General features: G+C 41.2%; 2 protein-coding genes across 4 annotated transcripts in view; one reads left to right on the forward strand and one right to left on the reverse strand.

The window, feature by feature from the left end:
• Positions 1–353: 353 nt before the first annotated feature.
• On the reverse strand, positions 354–17,215 carry tpgs2 (tubulin polyglutamylase complex subunit 2). The gene is made up of 7 exons (XM_007897137.2): positions 16,992–17,215; positions 13,686–13,765; positions 10,373–10,460; positions 7,654–7,785; positions 6,986–7,099; positions 4,732–4,895; positions 354–3,812 (listed from the first exon to the last, which is right to left on the reverse strand). Exons 1-7 carry the CDS (start codon positions 17,062–17,064, stop codon positions 3,585–3,587), a joined length of 879 nt encoding a protein of 292 aa, XP_007895328.1. The 5' UTR covers positions 17,065–17,215; the 3' UTR covers positions 354–3,584.
• A 354-nt stretch (positions 17,216–17,569) lies between these two features.
• kiaa1328 (KIAA1328 ortholog) overlaps positions 17,570–20,387 on the forward strand; it is an 83,135-nt gene continuing 80,317 nt past the window's right edge. The window contains exon 1 of one of the 3 annotated variants that reach the window (XM_007897136.2): positions 17,570–17,654. In XM_007897136.2, the coding sequence (XP_007895327.1) occupies positions 17,648–17,654 (7 nt within the window). In that variant the 5' untranslated portion in view covers positions 17,570–17,647. Of the gene's footprint in view, positions 17,655–17,903; positions 18,045–20,387 lie in introns of those variants that run through there. The other 2 variants (XM_007897135.2, XM_007897133.2) reach the window with 2 other exon arrangements.

Below are 20,387 nucleotides of genomic sequence, written 5' to 3' on the forward strand. Positions count from 1 at the left end.
ATATACTTCTGAAACTGTTGCTTATTTTTTCTCCTCATTGGTGTTTCACCTAAAAACTTTTAACAAGACTAGGTTTAATAATAATAATGCTTGAACTAACATAGTCTCTTTCGCATTGAGAGGCTGTATGAAAGTGCTTGTGGGATTTTCAAACATGAAATTTGATTTATTTTACCTAGTTTATGTGTGTATGTTATTTCAAATTTATACTCTTAAATGAAATTATAATAGTTTAAAAAATTGTTTACTGTGCCTGCAGGTGACATTCCAGGTATGTAAATACATAGTTCCCATGGCTACTGATAAACAATGAGTAAAGACACAATGTCAGGTAATTCAAAATGCCCCGAATATTAATCACAACTTCAATTTTATTCACTTTGAGCTCTGCATAGATGTGCACATAGTGCCTGCATAGGAAGTAATCATCAACTAAAAGTCTCATGTAAACATAACAGCTAGTGTATGAGCTTTTAGCCCCGACTTCTGAGACAGTCAGTTTAACTGTATTAAGTGACATTGCTGTGTTTCGGTAAATATACTCACGTGCCTGGAACTCACAATCATGGATGAGTAAGAATTTTCTTTTGAACAATATTTGGAAGTCTTCCATTCTTGGAAGTGGAAGTGATAAAACATATGGAAGTGATAAAACATATGGCTTAATTGTTCAATGTGTGTCTCGTATGCATCATGTGTAAAATGTGTGTATAGAGGGAGTTAGTTATCAATTATATAATTGAGAGTCTCTAATGAAAAAGACTAATTAATTACATTCATTGTAATTACACAGAACCTTTAATTCCTCTCTGTAATTATCTGAGTGCCTCCAAGCACATCAAGAACAAGGCCAGGTTGTCAACTAAGAAAATCACTTTGGACATTGACCATTCAAGATATTTGACAATAATATTACCAAGATGTTCAGCTGCATGTTCAGCACATGACTTCCACTCCATATCCCCTCCCCCAATTCATACATCACTTACTTTCCTCCTGACAGTTTAGAACACCTTCATGTCATTCCTGTCAAATTTCCATCATTGAAGCTTCACAGCTGTTTCCTTTTTGAAAATACCCTTGCATTGTTTTATCATTGCAGCAACAGAAAAAAGAATATCACCAGAATAGCTGCCTTGTAGGGTTGTCTTTATATTTTGAATGGGAGCAATCTGGTATTTTGTAACAAAGTTTCACCTAACCACACAAGAGAATGTATACTTCGAGTGGGTATTTAGTTCCCATTAAAACATGGCAAAAAAGTGCTCTGAGGGACACTTCTGTGGAATGGAAGGGGAAGTCACAAGATTGTCTTGCCCTTCTTGTTTTCTAGGTTGGAAATGTGGCCTATCACTATTCAAAATAATTCTACGATCCTGCAAGCTGAGTGGACTACACCTTTAACACACACAAATTTGGTAGATAGTTGAAAATAACAGAAGCTATTACATGTTATACAGAAGGCAACAGTGACTAACTTGAGCTGTAAACCTGTTACAATCTGTTATCTATGCAAATAAAAATGTTCATTTTAAAAGTACTAACTAGAATTAGTCAGATATAAGGACAAAAAGGGTGAATGAAGATGTGAAATGCTTTGGAGTGTCAATTTGTATTTACATAACAAAACCTTCATGAATTAGTATGTGCAGTCAATCACAATTGAGATAGTTGTTAACAGAATTTTTTTTGTAAACAGGGTAGTTATTTAACCCTTGCCAGGTGTGCAAACCTATATACAGACCTCAACAAAATGTTTCCAGATGGCAAAAATCTGCATTTGGCTTTGCAATGCAAGTCTTTGTATTTGTACAAATAATAAAATATCCCATCTGTCTGACACTCTATTAAGCATACAGAAAACAGATGGAAGATCAATGAAGGATATGAAAGAATAATATTTACAGAACTGCTGATGACTGGCCTTCTATGACAATATGCAATTATAAACAAATATTAATTATAAACTCAAAATTACACATTTAATATTTAAAAATGCAATTTCATCTACATGCCATTAAAATGCTATTCTGTATTACACATCATTCACTTAAGCCTAGCAGAATTAATTTGGCTGTATCAGTAGTTTCTGTTGCGTCAAATTAATTGCCATATAAATGCAACTTTTGTGCCAAGACCCTCCAACTAACAAAGTCTCCATTTTCTGTTTTGTTTAAGAGGAAATGAAGCAGCTGCTAAAAGTAGTGTTGATGAAACTCAAAACCACTGACTACATATGCCAACTCAAGAGATACCGGAGGGTGTTCTGATAAAACTCACACCACTTCTTATCAAACAATTAGACTACCACCAGAGTGTTGATTTTAGAAGATTTATCCTGATTTTATAGGTTTGGGTTCGTACCTGGACACACAGCATATATTATTATTAGTATTATTATTACTAGAAAATGGATATTTATAAATTCTGCCAATTCTGGGATCATACTGGTATTATTCTAACAGCTGGTGGTGCGATGAAGGATTCTGTTTGAATATGACAAAGTATAACTATTGGTAGTCAGAAAATAATAAAACTGGTGTGTAATCCTGGCCAGAAATACTGTAAACAAACTAAGAAAGCAACTGAAGTACCCATTCAAGTTTGAGGTTACTAAGGCTGAAAAATAATTTACATTTAGATTGAGCAAACATAACAATTGGTCTTTGATCCACTTTACAGAGCTGCTTGCATTGCTTTGTATGCTTATCAGCACTATTATTGATTTAAATAAATTATTTATTATTTATTGATTCTAAAATATGTATCCGAGGAGTATCACATTTTTAGAGATAACAATAAGTTAATAGAAACCATTTAGCTTTAACTTTTTTGAATATCTACCCTGACATCTTTCCTAATGAGTTAATGAAGGGAAGCAGAGGAAAATCTACAATCTTGTCTGACTAGGGTCAACGGTTATTTATTAGCCACCGATAGTTAAAATATTTCAGAGGAAAAATAGTACTCAGTTAGATTCTATTCCGGGACTGAAGATCCCATTAACCTACAATTTCATGGTTTATTCAATAGATTACTAAACAATAGTATTAATATGAACATATTAGGAGCTTCTGTCCTTTACATGCTTAAAGACTTTGTGTTGTCATATCAGGTAGATTAGGTAATTTTTTNATGAAAAGGATAGCACCTGCATTGTCAGTCTAGGGGGATGGCCGAGCGAAAAAGAAGGTTTTCAGGCTCAGCAAGAATGGGCCATTTACACCAGATACTTTGGTTGTTTTACAGCTTCTTGTGTAAACCTTCTCCTCGTCACAGCATTATCCTGGTGTTAAGACTGGAATAAAGTTCAATGCACGAGCTGTGAGTTTAATCTTTTACAACGCTACAATTCCAGTGTAAAACCTCTTCCAGCTAAATTCTGGATCAGCTTGTGTTGACTGGAAAGCAAGCCTTTGCATTGTGGCATACAAATACATCTGGTTTTGTTGTGTAATGCAGGCAGTTCTGTGTTCTTCACCTGACCTCTGTGAATGTAATTTAAACAGAGGAGCTCGTCTTATATTGGTGGTAACCAGAGGAAGTTATGAGATTGGTAGTAACCAGTCTAAAAATGGGTCTGATCATTTTTTTGTAATGTTTCCACTTTGGGTTGTACTCCTGCCAGTGACTTGGCCAGTCTGACTTTTATGAGTGGTGACTGGCTGCACAGGAGCCTTTTTCTTTGGGATCTGAAGCTTGTTTTTGTTTTTAAATGCTCGGCCAGGGTCCAGTTTGTTAACAAAAGTCTCGCCTTCCTCCACGGCAACGTTTGTGTTGAAGGTAAGGGGTTTGTACATATTGAACCATTGCTATAAAGGGAAAAAATAATGTTACGTTACAGAATAAAATGTTGTTTGCAAAAAATATCATCACAAGTTCACAAGATCGGTTTGGATGAAGAAGGCCCGGCAGTTCATCCAATTTTATCCTTACAGAATACCCACCCTAGCGTCTTCCCATCACAGGGGCAAGCTATTTTTCATCGATCCAGGATCTAGGCCTCAACCATCCTTCCTAGTAACATGTTCCTGTCTGGATAAAGACAATCTTCCTGGTATCTGTCCTGAAAATGTTCTTTGCAAATCTAAGCTCATGTCCTCTTAGTCTAATGTCTTGGTGCATCCTAAAGTATTGTTCTGAGCAATGAGTCAGCTAACACCCCAAGAGCTTCAGCTTCCTGCTTCGCAAGTTCTTCCCATCCATGGACTACATGCAATTCCTATTCTTACCTCCTATATATGATTATCTATATTGAGCTTCATTTACTTAATATAATTACATCCAGTTATCAGACCATGGAAAAAATAATTTAAGTATGAATTAAATCAAGTTACAATAAAATTTCAGAAATAATCTGAACCAAATTCTGTTCTGTAATAACTTTGAGCACTTTTGATATGGGCCAAAGGCTCATGTTGATGAACCAGTATGAATCTTTACATAAAACAAATTATTTGCATATTTTCCATTAATTCTAAGCCTTTTGTGGTAATAAAATGCATTTTTAAATTAGATGTGCTATAAATTTTCCAGGGGGTTAGCACTGCATGAAGAGATGCCTTAATCAAGCTGATGAAAGTGTAAAGTCTTATTCCAGCTTCTAATTTAACTCAAATAAAAACATCACACTTTATTAAAAAAATGACTTTGATAAACAAAAGTTCAGCATCACTCCTCTTATTCAAAAAGTAAACTATCCCGTTATACAGAAAGATTATTCCCTCTTACCTTAGCTTGGGGACTGATGCCATGTTTTGTAAATGTATACTGCCACTGTGGTAGTCCAAGGTGAATGACCATCAGCCGATAGTAGGCCGTGAATGTGCTGGTTATAAAATGCCAGTAAAGTGCTCTGTCCAAGAACCAAATTTCAGCATGTACACTTGCAGCGCCTGTGGGGAAAATGTATATAAATAGGATTACAGGGCTACAAAGAATGAAAATTATGAATATAATAATAAATAATAATCCTTGTATTTGATATACTGTCTCATGATGTTGTTGAGATGACTCAAAGTGCTTCACAAACTTTTACTGTGAAGTGTAACAACTGCATTGTAGGTGAACATGGCAGCCAATTTGCACACAGCTATAAAATGAGTGACCCATTTTATTTGGGGGTGGGGGGGGAATGATTTGTGGGCCAGGACACTGGGAGCCATGATTCTTTAGCGTACATACAAACAGGCAATCGGAATCTTGGTTTAACATCTTATCTAAATTCAATTTACAGTATATTCTGTGAAGCGCTTTTGAGACATTTCAACTGATAAGGCGCTATATCAAAAGCAAGGATTATTCTTATTATTTAAACTCCAACAATGCTGCACTGTTTCACAGTGTCAGCCTAGATTGAGTCCAAAGGCCAGATGTGGGCTTGAACCCACAATCTTCTGACTCAGAAGGAAGATTGCTATCAACTGAGCCACGCTGATGCTTGATTCAGTTCGTAGCATATAGAACTATAGATATTGAAAAATATATACACATAGGTCTACAAGGATTGAAAGTGTGAACATAATGCGACTAGGTGGGCAGAATAAATAAACAATGAGTGACTTCAAAAATATGAAGAAGGGCTTCAAAGATATAATCACATCTCATTTTATTCACTCACAGAATAAATGTTGCTGTTGTAATTTATATTAGATCATAAAATATCCTATGTTGTTACTCAATGCTTTTGCACTGATTTTGATTAATCCATGAATAAAAGACAGGAAGCAGTTTTGAAACACTAATTTAGAGTTGAAAAAAACTCACCTTACATCAAAGTGCATATTCTGCGCTCCAGGGGCAGAAAAATATTTGTGGAAATTATTAAAAAATGGACATTATAATATTTGATTTATAATTTGGAGTTATCTAAATTATTTTCATGACCCGAGGAGAAATTTCACTTGGTGATAATAAATTTTCTAGGAAGTTTTATTGACAATTATTCTATTTCAGGAGTTCTTTGAAGCAATCAGCTTTATCTTGATCCATATTTTATGATCTGATATAAATTACAACAGCAACATTTATTCTGTGAGTGAATAAAATGAGATGTGATTATATCTTTGAAGCCCTTCTTCATATTTTTGAAGTCACTCATTGTTTATTTATTTAGTTATACAGGGTCAGTATTGAGAGGAAAGATAATAGCCCAAGTTATACAGAATGACCCCATTATAATGGGGTCGTTTGGGTCCATTAACTTAAGATGCTACGTTATAACAAGGTGTATTGTCAAAATGGCCATGGCGACTGACGTCAGCGGTGTCAGATGCTGGGCTGACCAAAAATAACACGGTGAGAGGCGGGGGGGGGGGGGAACAACAACAACAAAATTACATTTGTTTAGTGCCTTTCACATTGGGAGGACGTCCCAAGGTGCTGGACAATCAGTGTTTTGGACCCAAGCTGGGGGTTAGGATCAGGAAGGATGGAGGGCAGGGGGGATGGAGGGTGACCAAAGGCACGGTCGAAGAGAAGAGTCTTGAGACGGGTCTCGAAGGAGGCAAAGGAGAAGTCGAAGCGAAGGGACTGCAGGATGGAGTTCCAGAGATTGGGGCAGAGTGGCAGAAGGCATGCTCACCAATGGTGGGGCAGGCGAGGTGGGGACGTGAAGCAGGCTGGAGTGCACTGAGCAGAGGGACTGGGCAGATGGCATGGATGTGGGGTAGAAATGACGAGGGTCAAACAAGACACCAAGTTTCTGGACTGGCTTTGTAACGTGGAATGTGCATCCTTGGATGGTGATTCTGTCAGTGCCTAAGATATGGAGGCGCTGACGGGAGCCAATCAGGAGAACCTCGGTCTTGTTGACGTTCAACTGTAGAAACCTAATTTATCTTTGACAAATTAGGTTGAGCTCTCTCAAAGGACAATTGTAGATATTCTCTTCAATTGTTTCATTCCTGATCTAAAGATCAATATGCAGTTACAGCCATTTTAAATTTCAAAACTATTAGTTTTTTTAAAAAAAAGAAAACGTTACCTGATTTGACATTTTTATAAATTAGGCAGACTTTGCCATTCCCATTGCAAGAATCCAGCTCAAATATTCGACTATCTGAGCCAAAACGTGGCTTCTCTGAAGCACCTTCAGTTCCTTTTAAAACAAAATGATTAAAAGTTTTTTTAAATACAATCTTTCGTATTATACTACAATACCAATCCTATGTCATAAATGTCATCAGTAGAAACCTTGCATGTATGGATGAGGAAAGGAGACAAATAAAGCCCTCCCCCAGATGTGACTTTGATTAGGGCTGTCTTGGTGCTACGTCCAGGGTGGAAACCAGATTGGAGGGACTCATATAGAAAGCAGTGGGAAAGGAAGTAATGGAGCTGGAAGGCAACAACACATTCTAACACTTTGGAGAGGAATGGCAGGTTGGAGATAGGTGATAACTAGAGAGGTTGATGTCTTTGGCGAGTAGGGGTTGAGAAGGAGCAATTGAATGCAGCATAGTTAGTCATTTTCTACTAATTCACCAAAGTGGAAATAGATTAGTTGGTGCCAATTGATAGCATTAAATAACCGATGGTTTACTTAAAAAATGGAAAATGAAATTTTATACTGTAGGTAATAGCATTAACTCTAATGAAAATATTGCAACTAAAAGTTCAAACTTTAATCCTTATTTTATGGACATTACAGACCTTCATCATCTGTATCATCTTCTATATCAGCCAGCGTGGGTGCATTGGGTAGAGAGTAAACAGATGCTGCACCTAACCGAGTGAGTTTGGATATACTGTTTATCACCATTGATCCCAACTCCATGACACTGCCTAGGAGAAAGAGAGAAATACTGTATTAAAATAAACAAATAATACTAGATAGATTTTTGGTAAAGAATTAGCTGAGGCATCCAAAAAGCATCACAATGTATTCTATGGAATTATAAAAATTATAGTAGAAGAGATAATTTGGTCTACAGAGCTGTGCTAGCTTCTCCATTGGGAATTGGGGTAATAATAATCCTTACATATCAATTTCCATATCAACAACTTGAGCACGAAATTCATTTGGAGCAACACCCTAACTAAAATCCTATTCTGATTAACCTGGAGCTGAACACTATTTGGGGCGTCCTCCCGATGTAAAAGGTGCTATATAAATACAATTTGTTATTGTTAAATATCTGTCACAGGGGATGTAAATTTGCCAATTTCTGTGACAGTCATCTTCTCAGCCAGGACACGATTGGCTGTGGACAAAACAAAAATTGCAAATCCGGTTAGATATTGACAAATGTAACCATGGAATCTGGTGCAGAGATGCTATATTTTCAACTATTTGAACAGTGCGATCCTGGATAAATTCCCTGGCTCACCAGCTTGCATTCCCGCATTTGCTAATTTCAATTATCCACTGGAAGTTGGACAAAGGGCCACCCTGTACTCTTCTCCCTATGAAAGTAACCAAATGGTTGTTGACATAAGGGACATAGAAAAGGTTACAACAGGACAAAAAGGCCATTCGGCCCAACCTAGCTGCTCTTTGATTGATCACAAACTATCTTTCTATGGTATTCATTTATAGCATTTGTTCTTTCTCCAAAAGAAAATATCATCTCTTGAACCTATTTTGTGCTACTTGTTTAAATGGCCTTCTTTGGTTATTAATCCATACATCTTTGTATGCTGTGGGTCTCGCTGAACTCCCTATTTACTCAGAATTTCCTAATGTTTGAAACCTCCAGCAGTGTAAGCAATTTGTTTGGATCAACATCATTAATCCTCTTCATAATTATGAAAACTTCCATTAGTTTACCTTGACTTGCTCAAATAATTGGTCCTTAATAATGATAACTGTTTGATCTTTTGACTTTGAAGTATTTTAGTCACTAACTAAACAGCCTCAAAATAGCTTCAGCTCCACACAGACATGATAGTCATTTGATCACTTAAATTTTAAATATTGTAATCCCAAATAAACAACTTCAAGATCACTCTCATATTGCAAGAAAATTCCGCAGCTTTCAGTAAGCTAATTGGTCGACTTGGTAGCTTCAGCTTTTGAAGTTAAAAGTTCAACTGGTTCACTCCTTGTAGTAAATTTATGCAATACTTTTAACTAATCAATAATGCAAAGACCTCATAATTTGACACACAAGTTTAAATAGAGTGCTGCTTATCCATTCTTTCAGTCGGGATCAATGCACAACATCAATGTCACTGCTTGTACGCTGTGCATGCACACTATGTGTAGGAAGTGCCGCTGATATCACTTCGTTGGAAAGTAACATTAGCACTGTTTCCTGTGCATTTTCAGCAAGCAGTAAGTGACATCAACGCGAAGATATTTTAATCATATTTTAACATGCAAGAAATAATCTGGTTTGTGTGCCAAAGTGAAACAGGGAATTTACCTTATAAACTTACCTTATAAACAAGCCTGCCTAATAAGGGGGTACCTTATAACAGGAGTAGCCCAGCAGTTCATTATTATTTATACTGTCAAAGCCTTGCATTATCTTAAACACCATTATAGCATTCTTAACTTTCTCTTCTGCAACAGTAAGAATTTTATAATAATCCTTGCATTTGATATAGCGCTTTTCACGTCGGGAGGACGTCCCAAAGCGCTTCACAGAACACACTGTAAAGTGAATTGACTGTATATTTGTGGGCGAACGCGGCAGCCAATTGCGCACAACAATGTCCCACAAACAGTCGTAGATTGAAAATGACCAATTTATTATTGTTTTTGGTTTTGGAGGGATTATTATTAGGCGTGTGGAGTAAGGAAACTTGCCCAAGGTTTCGCCCTCTGCCTGGAATTGAACTCAGGTCTCTCGCTTGCAAAGCGAGTGCTCTAACCACTGAGCTACAGGACTCCACAATTTTAACCTCTGCAGTTCTCCTCATAGCTATAACCATTCCTCTCATATTATCCTTGTGAATCTACACTGTATATTTTCTACATAGCTCAAGTATCCTTTCGATAAGGTGGTGCCCCAAACTGTACATATTTACATACAAATACATTAAAAATCCAAGAAGAATCTGTCGCCTGCCTTTTTCCCTCTTCTCCACCCAAAAAGCTGCAGGTTCTAATCTCATTCTGAAATGAGCGAGCTGATATCAACCAGGGAGGTGATAAAGGGGCTACAATTACCCTAGGGTTAGCCAGACTTAACCAACATCTTATAAAGATTCATCACCTCTTCCTTACTCTTGAATTTAATATAAATCCCCAAATCCTGTTTGCCCTTTTATAGGCTTTCTCTACCTGTAATCTCACTTTAATAATCTATATTCTCAGGCTTTTTTGTGATAAAACCGTAAAACATTACACAAATACATTTTTGACAAGATAAATAGAGTAGGCACTAGACTCACTACATATACAGCATAAACTAGTTCACTTTACCATCAAACCTAATGCTCCAGGTCATCAGAAAGCCATCTGACATCAGATAAAAATTTCTCAGGTCTTCTGGGATTATGCAACAATTCTTCTGCAATCACAAACATATTTACAATGACTCTGATGCAGACATCAACACAGATTATGGTGGACCTTAACTGTTAACCAAATTATTGCACAAGATCATAGGTTGTGTGAAGAGGCCTTTTGGCCCATTTAACTTCATCCTTCTCAATATAAATCAAGTGGTTTCTTAAATGAAGTCTGTATTAAAGAATAATAACATAACAACATAAGAAATACTGGATGAAAAAAGACCAAGGTCCATCTAGTTGGCCTTCCACTTTCCTGGCAGTCACATGCATATATACTAATAATCCTTGCATTTGATATTACGCTTTTCATGTCTTCTAGATGTCTCAAAGCACTTCACAGAATATACTTGTGGGCGAAATGCGGCAGCTAATTTGGCACAGTAGTGTCCCACAAACAGTCGTGAATTTTTTTTTTTTTAAAAAGGATTATTATCCCCGGAAAAGTGACTTGCCAATGGACTAACAACCAGCTTCGTACTTACTGCTACATAAACAGAGGCGTGTGGAGTAAGGAAACTTGCCCAACATTTTGCCCTGCCGGGAATAGACCCCAGGTCTCGCAAGGTGAGTACTCTAACCACTGAACTACAGGACTCCATATGTCCCAAACTACTATATCCCATAAGTATTTGCTGTGTTGATAATAGATCAGATCTTTTAAATTAAAAGCAAAAACCTTATGCTTGGTGCCAGCTAACTCATATTCCAACATATACTATATTTTGTGTGTACAGTGTGACTGACCTAGATCCAACCCTGTAAAATAATTAGTAATGATATTTACATTATATTATATTTACCATTCCATAATGGTATCAGGAATAACAGAGAACAAGTTTTGCCAACAAAACTACAGTGGGAATATTCTAAAACTCAATAGAAAAAGACTATATATTCTAAACAAAATGTTTGAAGTGTATTGACGGCAAGTACAGTCTTGGGGGAAACAGATGACTATATAAACTGCTTGCCATCATCCAAATTCCTGAAGGCTTGCAACATTCATCATTTATTCCCTACATCAAAAACTCCTTTATTTTCCAATTGATAGATACAGAAATACATTAGGCTGGACTTAAATTGACTTATGTTACAAAAATACTTTATTTCTTTGGACCTAAAATAAAACCATTTGGAGTTGAGTGTACTGAATGTCAAACTAACTTTTAAGATAGTGTGACAAATATATAAATGTAGTGCAGTGCATTCCCAAATGACAAAGAATGAAGAATTGATTCTATGTTAACAGTTCATTTTCACAGAATTCAAAGGCAAAATATATTGAGTGCTAACTACAATCTGATAGCTATATGCATCGGGGACCATCTTAGATTTACAATCGCCTCACAGCAAAAAACATATACTGAAGCCTAACTTATTGCGATAGTTGGAGCACTAAAAAGTCAGTTCTTATAATAGTATCATCAAGTGTTATATATTGTAGTTAACATTAACAATTCCTGTCCCACCAATAGAAATGATTAATTGTTGAGATAAACATCAATTCTATTCTGATCCTTTTGAGAAATGTTAAAATACATGGGACCAGCCCTTGGAAGCAATACTTTGTTTTGTTTATTTTAATTTAAAACTACGGAATGGATCACATTAATCACCAAGCTGCATACATTGAACGAGTCTTCATTTATCTCTCAGTTGCCAGATATGAAAGAAGTATTTTCCAATTTTTCATTTATACATGAAAACCAACAACTACAATCTTTGATGGTACCTTTGTATTCCTCATTTGATTGATGATAAAAGGATGAAGAGCTGGGTGGAATACTGTGGGGTTTGAACCTTTAATACTGCTCTTTGGAATGTGTGACAAGCCTCTTCAGCCTTTTATTGCAGTTTGTTTCAAACAGGCTATTTTAAGATTTAAAAATATATATATATACATACAGCTCCGCAGACAAAATTCAAAACTCCGTCAGCTGGATACACACGCATACAAAACCCCATCACACCGGTCCTTACCAGGCTCCACTAGCTCACAATTACTGAACGGATTGATTTCAAGACCCTCTCACTCGTTTTCACATCTCTTCATGGCCTTGCACCTCCCTACCTATCCGATTTGCTTATCCCCCACTCCACCACCCTCTGCCTGCGCACGGCTGGCTTCAGCCTCCTGTTCATCCTTCATCCCCTCTGCTCCACCATCGGTGCCTTCAGTCATTACGCCCCAAAATTCTGGAACTCTCTCTCCCTCAATCCCTCCGCCTTGACCCCTCCCTCCCCATTCTCAAATGCCACCTAAAGACCTTTCTTTTTGATTGCATTTACGGTCACCTGCCCCCTCCTTCTCCCCCTGGCTTGGTGTCAGACCAAGCGCTCTGGGACGCTACCCTGCCCAAAGGGCGCTATATAAATGTAAGTTGCTATTGCTCATTTTAAATGAATCCTTGTGATAAAATATTATATATATTTGTGTCACTATCATTGGTCAAAATGAATTTGTTTCATGTAACTAGGACATCAAATTTAACTAAAAGTTCTTGGATCAGAATAACTGTGGTGCATTGTTGGATATTTCTCTTGAATGCAAGAGTCTAGGTAATCTAGATCCATTATTAAAAAATACTGATAAAATAATGCATATTTTATGAAGCAGTCAAGAGAGGCAATATGTGGAACTTGCCCTATATGGGTTACTGTAACCAGCAACTTCAAAAGGATTGAAGGACACACGGTTGAAAGTCAATTTAAATCTAAATTGGAAATAGAATCATAGAAATTTACAACATAAAAGGAGGCCATTCAGCCCATCGAGTCTCCACCGACTCTCAGATCAAGCTGTTCATTCACATACACATTCAATTAAATATTAAATGAAAATTAAATGGTCTAAAACTATATCAACCATTCATTAAAATCTCAACTACTGTTTTTGGAATGGGTAAATACACAAAAGCAGAAAGGTCAGAACAACAAAGTTGGTTAAAGTGTTCTGTAATGAAGACAGTTAAGCAACAGAATTAATTTCTTCAGTCCAAAGTTTTTAAAAAAGTTATTAAGGTTGTTTATGACTAGTAATACTTTCTGCTGTTCCGTATAAATAATTGAATGTATTATGATTTTTACTGTAGATTGTCAACACAATACGCTCCTCTGACTAGTGTTGAAGACATAAAGCAGCTCATAGAAAGTAGGTATTAAGAGGAAAATCAAAGGTAGGCTAGTTGTTTTTCAGATCTGAAGCCAAAACGATTTCTCACCTGTTCCCATGAGATGATCATATGACGTTCTGCTGGTTCGTTTTCCATGAATCTCACTTCTGCCACACCTGGTCGACTTTCTACAACGAACATCAAAAAGGGATATCTTTGAGTTCTCAAAATATTATGATAGTTTGTTTGCCTTACTGCTATTTATGTTGACCAATCTTCTCCCTTCCTTTGAAGCTGTGAGTCTTCTCTTCGACCGTGCCTTTGGTCTCCCTCCCACCTCTCTGCCTTCCCTCACCCCTACACCACCATGCTCGGGCCCCGACACCTGACTGTACAGCACTTTGGGACGTCCTTCCGGCATGAAAGGCGCTCTATAAATGTAATCTTGTTGTTGTTGGGTAAGATTTCGTGGACAGTGTTTGTCCTCGCCTAACTTTTGGTTCTTCTTAGCCTAGAGTTTCTCTAGATGGGCTGTTTGTCCATGAGGGATGTAGAGAGTCAAAATATCCCAACTACTGTATTGGGAATGGGTAAATAGATGCTCATTTTCCAACAGATATCATTACCTAGCAATAAAGATTGCTAGCCTACGATTAGGCCAATTGGAAGCATTTGAACTGCTGCCAAACTTGTGATCACCTAACAACACAGAAAATCAAACTTGTAGCTCTCTGGTCTGTATGGTTTAGCGCTACACAGGATAGTGTCTTTACTAACTAGGCCGCAGAAGAAGCCATTACCTCCATATAAGCTGGTGCTATCTGCATTCACATCACCTTTCTTAACAAATTCACATATTTACACTCAAATTTCTAAATTTTTTATTTAATCTTTATTGACAAACTTTTAAATGAATTTCAGTGCATAGCCAATAGCATCCCAAAAAAGATAGCAACTTCTTTGTTTCACAACCTCAGACAGTGCTTCGAACAGTGCCAGGGATCTTTAACATCCACCCGAAACGGTAGGCGGGTCCTCGGTTTAATGTCTCATCCAAAGGAATGGCACCTCCGACAACGCAGTATTACCCCTGCATTGCACTGCAATGTCATCTTAGATCAGGGTAGTCTAACCTTTTGGCTGCTGAGGGCCAGATGCCCCATTTGAGAAATGTCCATGGCGGCCGCATAAGCAATAGTTTTGTGTTTCCCTTCCAAAAACATGACATTTATGGATTATGGAGGGAGCCGGTGGGCTAGATTAAATCGGCCCGCAGGCTGCCAGTTGGTTCACCCTGGCCGAGACAATGAGCTCAAAGTCCCAACATGAAGTTGAACACACAACCTTCTGACTCAGATATGAGAGAGCTAAGTGCTCCTCCCGACGTGAAAGGCGCTTTACAAATGTAAATTCAATAATTCAATAAACGTACCTTTCATTCTCCAAGTTATAAATTACTTTCTTGCACACTATTCAATTTTTCTTCTGATATTATACATTTACGGTAATTAAAAGGGACATTATCTTTTCCTTAAATTATCATGAAATAATGAAACGCTGTGGTACATTTTTAGAACACTATTAATTGTGATACAACATCAGTTTTTATGTGTGCCCTGTTAAAATCTTTGAAAAGAATGAAAAATCTTACTGCATGACAAGGAAAACATATTTTCTCTTCTCTATATTAGATAGCACAATCTGTTAGTCAGGTACAGTTGTAAGGAAAATATCTATGAATATCAATTCTGGTGATTGTTGGCACAGAAGAAGTTGGTGAAATTGTACTGAACTGCATGATGTACCCCTTAAATCTCTTGAAGGTTAAATGAACATGTAATTCGCATGTGCATGAAATAACATTATGATGCAACTAATTTTCAAATGATGACAAAGAATTTACAAAAGAAAAAGCAACCTTTTATTATAAAAGTTATAATTAATAAAGATTCAACTTTTACAAAAAGGCATCAACCTGGCTCAGTCGGTAGCACTCTCACTCCGAGTCAGACGTTTGTAGGTTCAAGACCTATGTTGGGACTTTAACTCAGTCTAATCTGATACTTTAGTGCAGTGCTGGGGGTGCTTTGTTGCCTCTAACGGTTTCTCCTCCACCCCCCGCACTGTCACATCTGGTGTCCTCCAGGGCTCTGTTCTTGGCCCTCTCCTCTTTAACATCTACATGCTCCCCTTTGGTGACATCATCTGCAGACATGGGGTCAACTTCCATATGTATGTGGATGACACCCAACTCTATCTTTCTGCCTCCACCCTCAACTCCAGGACCACTGCTGTCCTGTCAGACATCAAGTCCTGGATGAGGGCAAATTTCCTACAGTTGAATGTGAACAAGACTGAGGCCCTCCTGATTGGCTCGTGCCAGCGCCTCAGCACCTCAGGCTCTGGCAGCCTCAACCTCCATGGTTGCACACGACAACTCACCAAGCCAGTCAGGAACCTCGGTGTCTTGTTCGACCTTCAGCTGTCTTTTCTTCCCCACATCCAAGCCATGACCCGCTCTGCCTTCCCTCACCTCCATAACATCGCCCGACTCCGCCACTACCTCACCCCTCAGGCTACTGAAACTCTTGTTCATGCTTTCATCATCTCCAGGCTCGACTATGCAAACCCCCTGCTTGTCGGCCTTCCCAACTCCTCCCTCCACAGGCTGCAGATAATCCAGAACTCTGCAGCCCCTCTCCTCTCCCTCACCAAACTCTGCGACCCCATCTCCCCCCGACTCCATCGGCTCCCTATCCTTCAGAGGATCCAGTTAAAGATCCTGGTCCTCACCTACAAAGCCCTCCATGACCTCACCCCACCCTACCTAGAGTCCTGTAGCTCAGTGGTTAGAGCACTCGCTTTGCAAGCGAGACACCTGGGTTTCAGTCAGGGTGAAACCTTGGGCAAGTTTGCTTACTCCACACAGAGCCTAATAATAATCCCTCCAAAACCAAAACCAATAATAAATTGGTCATTTTCAATCTACGACTGTTTGTGGGACATTGCTGTGCGCAATTGGCTGCCGCGTTCACCCACAAATATACAGTCAATTCGCTTTACAGTGTTTTCTGTGAAGCGCTTTGGGACGTCCTCCCGACGTGAAAAGCGCTTCATCAAATGCAAGGATTATTATTATTATTATGTGGCGCCTCATCGAGTCGCGGAGGCGTCTCAAAGCGTTTCCCTGGAACTAATTTACCGCGAGGTGGAGTGACTGTGTATTTTGCGGGGACATACCCAACCCTTTGCATTTCGGACACACCCACCAGGTAGGTAGGTAGGTAGGTGTGTATGTGGTTCTGGGAGGGAGGGAGGGAGGGGGGCAGTGCCTCAGACGTAAGTTAAAAGGCGCTTCACCTTCACCATGGCAACGGTCAGAGGCCTCTCCCGGCTAAACCGCCACTCACTCACCTAACACCTTGGTGACACCGAGCGTCAACCGGTCCACGAAATCTTTCATTTTAGTAGTTTTATTGTCTTCCATCTTTAGCGCGGGACCCGACCCGACCACCTTCTTTCTCTTCTTTTCACTCTCACAGCTCGTTTATTTTTTTTTTTTTGGGGGGGGGGGAAATCAAACAGAATAATGTTCGAACTGGGGAAGAGCCTCCGACTCCGCTCTCCCCGAACCGCAGGGGCATAATGGGGGGAGGGGGGAGGGAGGGTGTGGAGAAAGGGTTATGCGTCAAACGGCAAGCGAAGCATGTCGGGAATTGTAGTGTTGCTGAGGGGACGCACCCCTCCCCCGTTGCACGGCGACCGTCGGCGCGGCTGTGCGAAGTAAACTACAACTCCCGGGGTGCAATTCGCGCGGCGCGGCTTCGCATTTGCCCAACGGTCGAGCCGCGCGCCCGGAGTCAGAAGGTGGGAGGCGGAGAAAAGTATGATGCGCATGCGCAGACGTGGGGGGGTGGGCGGGTGGGTCAGGGTTGTGTACGCGGATGCGTGAAACGGTGGGCGGGGTCTGGCGCGAGGGGGCATCCAGGGGGAAAAGAGGCGGGATTAACGGTCCGTGCAGTCGACGTCGCCAGGTTGGGCGGTTTTCTCGCCCAATTGGGCGGGTTTTGATGCACGGTGCGTGAAAAAAAAACCGCGTCGGGCGGGCGACTAACTTTTTCTTTCCGAAAAAAATATCTTGAAACGTCCAAAAACGCTTCTTTTTTCACCCTCCCCAATTGAAGACATTTTTTTTTCTCTAAGCACCGAAACCCTCAATCGGCGGCCTTCCCTCCACTCCCAATTTAAAAAAAAAGGGCGACGGGTAATATCGGGCTACTTATTGGGCTGGTTTTGGTTGGGCGTTGGGCTATGAACCGCGGAGGCTGCGGGGCGGGCGGTGGGGCGGCGGCAGCAGCAGCAACGGCGGTTGTTCAAAGATGGCGAAGGCGGGGCCGCCGCCGCCGTCGTCGGTGAGCGGAGCTTTCTGGAGCGCGGACGGTATCCTTGAGGCCGAGCGGTGCGACGGTAAACTGAGCCGCGTTTGCGAAACAAAAAGAGAAGAGAGGAGAGAGAGAGAGGGAAGGAAGGGAGGGAGGAAGGGGAGTGGGGGGGGAAAGTAGTGGAGTGTGTGTAGAGGAGGGCGTCGTGTCACGTTGGGGGGGAATCAGCCCCTCCGTTGGTGTGGAGGAGACCCTTCTTGTCAGTCACTCGGGGTCGTCGCCCCCCCCCCCCCTCCCAAAGAAAAAAGTAGTGGTGGGAGGGGGGGGGGAGTGCAAAGATTGTTCCAGGCCCTCAATCTTGTGTGTAAGGGCAGATTATATATATTTTTTTGGGGTGTGATTGATTCTTTCTCTCCCCTCCCCTCCCTCCTACCCACCCAACTTTTTTTTTTACCCCCCACCCCCCCCCACTCAAGAAAAAAACTCACACCGGTACCATTTCAACGAAATAATACAATACTATACGATCCTCGCATTCGATGCGGCGCTTTTCGCGCCCCCCTCCTCCCCCTCTTCCCCCCCCACCCCCCCCGACGTCTCAAGAGCGCTTCGCGGTCAGGGTAAAGGCTGTCAAGTGAGCTGACCGTCTATTTGCGGGCGAAAATCGCTTAATAACGGTGACGGCGGTCGACTTCGCACTCGATGGAGCGCCGTATCACATCGCCGAGACGTCTCAAAGCGCTGCGCGGAATATACTGCGCAGGGATTTTTTCGGGGGGTGGGGGATGGGGTGAAAGTGTTGCGTGTTTAGGTCAGTGATTTCTTAACATGTTCCTTAGCTGCTTTTTTTTTGTAGAATTAAAAAAAGCCTTCCTCCCCCCCACCGCGCCCCCACCGACCAGTGGGTTGCAACTTAACGCAAAGTATTGTGTTGATGCAGCTTTTAGGAAGCCATGGTTCGGTTGCTCTGGTTACAGATGCTTGCACAGGAGTGGTGGCGTCTTGTGTCAATAGAGCTGCCAGATTCGAGGATTTGCAGATGTGTTTGTTTCTTCATTTAAAAAGTAAACTGCTCGTTTACTTTCCAAATCATGTGAGTCTCTATTGCCTACAAAAATACAGTCACTACACTGAATCCTGTGCAGTGCTTTGGGATGGTTTCCTGACATGAAAGACGCTGTATTAAATGCAGGCTGTATCAAACATTATTATTTTATACTGTAATAAGTTGCATTTTAATGCCAGAAATTACTCTAAAAGGATGAATTGGCAGGCCTGTGTACCAGATTTATGTAAAATTACGACAACAACATCAACAAGATTCCATTTATAGAGCGCCTTTCACGTCGGGAGGACTTCCCAAGGCGCTGTACAGGGTCAGGACCCGAGCAGTGGGGGAAATGGTCAGGGTGAGGGGAGGGAAGGGAGGGAGCGAGGAGGGGGTAGAGAGTCGAGAGGGGAGCTGAAGGCACGGTCAAAGAGAAAGGTCTTGAGACCGGCCTTGAAGGAGGAAAGGGAGGAGGTGGCGAAGGCACTGGGGGATGGAGTTCCAGAGCCTCGGGGCTGAGAGGCTGAAGGCCCGGCCACCGATGGTAGGGCGGTTGGGGCGGGGGATGTGGAGCAGACCGGAGCCAGAGGAACGGAGGGTACGGGCAGGTAGGTAGGGGGATAGTAGGTCGGAGAGGTAGGAGGGAGCAAGGCCGTGAATGGCCTTGTAGGTGAGGATGAGGATCTTGAATTCGATCCTCTGGGGGATGGGGAGCCAGTGGAGGCGAGCGAGGGTGGGAGTGATGTGGTCCCGAAGCCTGGTGCGGGACAGTACACGAGCTGCAGAGTTCTGAATGACCTGCAGCTTGTGGAGGGAGGTGCCGGGAAGGCCGGCGAGGAGAGAGTTCCCATAGTCCAGCCTTGAGGTGACAAAGGCGTGGACCAGAGTTTCAGCAGCGTGAGGGGTGAGGTAGTGCCGTAGTCTGGCGATGTTCCGGAGGTGATGGAAGGCGGTGCCAGTTGTGGTGCGGATATGAGGGAGAAAGGACAGCTCAGGGTCGAACAGAACGCCGAGGTTCCTGACTGGCTTTGAGAGGTGGAGAGTGCAGCCTTGGATGCTGATGCTGTCAGCGCCTGAGGTGCGGAGGCGCTGACGTGAGCCAATCAGGAGGGCCTCAGTTTTTCGCACGTTGAGCTGAAGAAAGTTGTCTCTCGTCCAGGACTCGATGTCGGACAGGCAGCTGTCAGGACATCGGTGGTCGTGGAGTTGAGGTAGAGGAGGAAAGGTAGAGTTGGGTGTCATCCGCATACATGTGGAAGTTAACCCCATGTCTGCGGATGATGTCACCGAGGGGGAGCATATAGAGGGTGAAGAGGAGGGGACCGAGGACAGAGCCCTGAGGGACACCGCACGAGACAGTGCGGGCGGAGGAAAAGCCAT

Source organism: Callorhinchus milii, unplaced genomic scaffold, assembly GCF_018977255.1.
Source record: "Callorhinchus milii isolate IMCB2004 unplaced genomic scaffold, IMCB_Cmil_1.0 Scaffold1, whole genome shotgun sequence".
NCBI lineage: Eukaryota > Metazoa > Chordata > Chondrichthyes > Chimaeriformes > Callorhinchidae > Callorhinchus > Callorhinchus milii.

Excerpts from the sequence above, each read along its gene's own strand:
- tpgs2 (XM_007897137.2), bottom strand. The coding sequence starts at position 17,064 with ATGGAAGACAATAAAACTACTAAAATGAAAGATTTCGTGGACCGGTTG. Across the intron at positions 13,766-16,991 it reads CGGTGTCACCAAGGTGTTAG|AAAGTCGACCAGGTGTGGCA; the intron begins GTGAGTGAGTGG and ends TGTTCGTTGTAG. Across the intron at positions 7,100-7,653 it reads AGATGATACAGATGATGAAG|GAACTGAAGGTGCTTCAGAG; the intron begins GTCTGTAATGTC and ends TTGTTTTAAAAG.